Below are 3,534 nucleotides of genomic sequence, written 5' to 3'. Positions count from 1 at the left end.
TCCAATAAAGTTGCAAAAAGAAACTAAGGGAAGATCCATAAAGTACGTCACGCAAAAATTGGCGATTTTCGACCCCCCCCTCTCCCCTTCGTCACACTTTTTGTATTAAACCTCTAAAATTTTTGTATGAGTCGTCACGCTGCTCGAAACCCCCCTAGGAGCGTGACGTACTTTGTGGATGGTCCCTAACGTGTTTGCACTCTGTAGGTGACTTTGGTTATCGAATTAAAAATTTTTAGAAGTGATCACTCCCGTGAAGCCACTTGAAGGGTTGAACAAAAATGAAAGTTTTCAACATAATAACAAGAGCATCATTCAGAATAAGAGTAAGAAGATCCTCTTTGCGCAACTCTATATGCTCAGTGAAATTTGAATTTAAATGTTTAAATCATTATTTTGTATTACAAATATCCGCTTATCGTCGTTGGTAACTATATTATTGTTTTATGAGCTTAGAAGAAAAATACTACGTATAATTTTCTATTGTAGCGAAAGAATGGGAAAGTGTACGTTCCGAGTAGAGTGGCTGAAAAAGATCGATCCTAATGGCTGCCAAGTTTCGGATTGGGCACGCAATCACGGCGACACGGAGGTCTTCTGTAAGGTATGTTCCAAATCCTTCTCGGTGGCGAAAGGATTTCAAGCCCTGGAGCAGCATTCATTGACGGACAAACACAAGGACAACTGGACAGGACGGCAAGGGCCGTCACAATTACGATTGTGTTCCGAGAAGGACGTTAAAACGAACCAACCTCAGTTGTCAGGTATCGGCACCGGTCCAAAAGTTCAGCTCTTCAGCCCACGTGATTCATCCGCTAAGGCTGAGCTTATTTGGCTGCTCAAATGCATCGCTTCCGATTTTCCGGCCGCATCTTGCGACGGTATAGCCGACATATTTGCAGCGATGTTCCCAAATATCGATGTCTCCGGATTTTCGTTGAGTAGAACCAAGGCCCGATATCTTGCGACCGAAGCTTTGGCTCCATATTTTCGGGAATCGTTGCTCAATGACGCGAGGAATTCAATGTTTACCCTGTGCTACGATGAGACCACCAACTCGGCTGGTAAGAAAGAGCTCCAGACAGCTGTTCGATACTGGTCATCGTCTAAATCGATGGTCAAGGTGATGCATCTTCAAACGTTTTTTATTGGCTCGGCCAAAGCGGAGGATATCCTCGAAAAGTTGCTTGAAGCAATGCAAAATGCTTCCCTCCCACTGAAGAACTTGATTATGCTAGGTATGTACATTTGTTTGATTTTATTATAACCAAATCTTAAGTTTAGTCAATACGTGTTTTTATTGTATTATAGGGAGCGATGGTCCCAACGTCAACAAAAAGGTGGAACGTCTAATGAACGAGCGAATAATGCAGGAGCGTGGGAAATCTCTTTTATTGATTGGAAGTTGCAACATCCACATTCTTCATAACGCTTTCCTCAAAGGAATCGAGGAGCTTGGTGAGGATGCGTCGGAGCTGGTTTATTCTGTGCACCATTTTTTTCACGGATGGCCTTCGAGAGAAGAAGATATGGAGAAAATTCAAATCAATCTGGGACTCCCAACCAAACGATTCATAAAACATGTTTCGTCCAGGTGGTTGACTCTGGAAGGAGCGGCAGAACGGCTTCTTGAACAATGGACTGCTCTCATCGAATATTTTTTGAACTTTATTCCGAAGAAGCATTCTGCTTTATCGAAGAGCTCAGGGTATTTGAAGATTTACAGGCTTCTTACCAAAAAGACCATAAAAGCCGAGGTGTTATTTGTATCATCCAGTGCGCACATCTTTACGAAGTTCACAGGTATATCTCAAACATTGCATTTTTTAAGTTTTGCAACAATTTGTTTTTACTATTATTGTTGGTTTTATTCAAAATGCTTTTAAATTGCAGGTTTCCTTCAGAAAGAAGAGCCTCTGGTCCATATCATGTACACCGAAATCGATAAACTGGCGCGAACTCTTATCGGCAAACCGGATGCATGCTCTCCAAACACGACGCCCACCGAAGATATTTTCGATAAACTGGAAAATCTTTTGCCTGTTGAGCAGATTATTGTAGGATCCGATGTAACTGCAGAATTATCGACAGTTAAGGAGGTAGATAGAGGGAACTTTTTTCTCAGAGCACGGAAGCACTATATTGCTGCTTGCAAGCATGTTATTCAAAAATCCGGCTTGAGAATTGAATTCCTGAAAAGCTGTCAATGCCTACAACCTCCCTTGCGCAAATCACCAGCTAGTTCGGGTGATATCGCGCAGATAGCAAAGAAGCTTCCTCTTGACGTGAAAACGGATGTACTGATTGACGAGTGGAATTCATTGCGACATGAAAAGGACGAACTCGGAAGTGAGAGCGGTCGAATTGATTTTTATTGGCACCAGTTTCACGCGAAAAAAAAATCACGAGGAGAAGAAATGTATGCTTCAGTGAATAAGGTCACGAAAGCGGCACTGGCGGTGTCACATGGGAACTCTGATGTCGAACGCGGATTCTCTTCGTCATCCAGAATTCTGAGTTCTGACGGATGACAAAACATCAATGAGCGAACGCACACTCGATGCTCTTATGACTATCAAAAGTTATACGAAGCTATACGGAAATAAAGTACACCAGATCCCTATCACCAAAGAAATTCTCTCACTTGCCTACAAGGCCCACCAAAGTTACAAGGCATACCTGGAAGAAGAAAAGAGGAAGAAAGAAATAGAAAGTGCTCGTAAACAGAAGGAAGCAGAGAAGATTGCCGATGCAGAGAGAAGCAAGAAGGAATTGAAAGGATTGAAATCTAAAATCTTCCTAGAAGAGGAGGATCTGAAAGCAACGCGAAAGGAAGAGGAAAATAAGCAACGAACTGCAGATAAGTATGTTTTTCATGCCATGCTATTTGAACAACTTTTGCTATCATTAACGATTCGATATCTTTAGGTTATTCAATGAAGCCAACTCGAGACTTAAGAAAGCCATTGAAGCGAAGAATATGCAAGAGGTAGAACTTGCGCAAGTTATGTTGGAAGGAGTATCCACGATTCGGAAAGAGCAAGCATCTCAAAAACGAACGGCGGATTCATTACAGAAAAGTCTGGACAAGAAAAAAGAAAGTTTGATTACAACCTTTTTTTCCAAAAAACCAAAAAAGTAAAACATAAAAAGAAATGCTTGATTTATAAGTACGTTTAATGTTCGATAAATAAACATTGTTAGTTGCATAATCACTATAACCGTCATCTATCACTAAGGTGTGAGCTAATTTTTAGTCACTATTTGGTCACTTTTTTCGCTGCTATAAGTCACTATTTGGTCACTATTTTCATCTTCTTAGTCACTAAAGTCACTATTTGGCGTCGTTATTGACCCATTAAAATTTGAGCTTTCGGAACGTGCACATTGAGGATGGAGTCCCATCTGTTGGTTCCCTGTGCAATTCCGCTAGTTCTGGTCAATCACGGAGTAGCAATTGTACGGTCATCTCATGCTCATGCTCATGCTCAAATTTCTATTTCATAAATAAGAGTACCTATTTTGAAATGATGC

The 3,534-nt window shown here is 41.1% G+C and overlaps 1 protein-coding gene across 1 annotated transcript; it reads left to right on the top strand.

Moving 5' to 3' along the window:
• Positions 1-496: 496 nt before the first annotated feature.
• Positions 497-3,153, top strand: LOC134202812 (uncharacterized). The gene is made up of 5 exons (XM_062677803.1): positions 497-1,238; positions 1,312-1,803; positions 1,894-2,069; positions 2,593-2,864; positions 2,929-3,153. Exons 1-5 carry the CDS (start codon positions 497-499, stop codon positions 3,140-3,142), a joined length of 1,896 nt encoding a protein of 631 aa, XP_062533787.1. The 3' UTR covers positions 3,143-3,153.
• Positions 3,154-3,534: the final 381 nt, after the last annotated feature.

The sequence above is a fragment of the Armigeres subalbatus genome, unplaced genomic scaffold (genome assembly GCF_024139115.2).
Source record: "Armigeres subalbatus isolate Guangzhou_Male unplaced genomic scaffold, GZ_Asu_2 Contig1429, whole genome shotgun sequence".
Taxonomy (NCBI): Eukaryota; Metazoa; Arthropoda; class Insecta; order Diptera; family Culicidae; genus Armigeres; species Armigeres subalbatus.
Note: the sequence above shows the minus strand (reverse complement) of the source record. Positions and strands in the feature narration are given on the sequence as shown.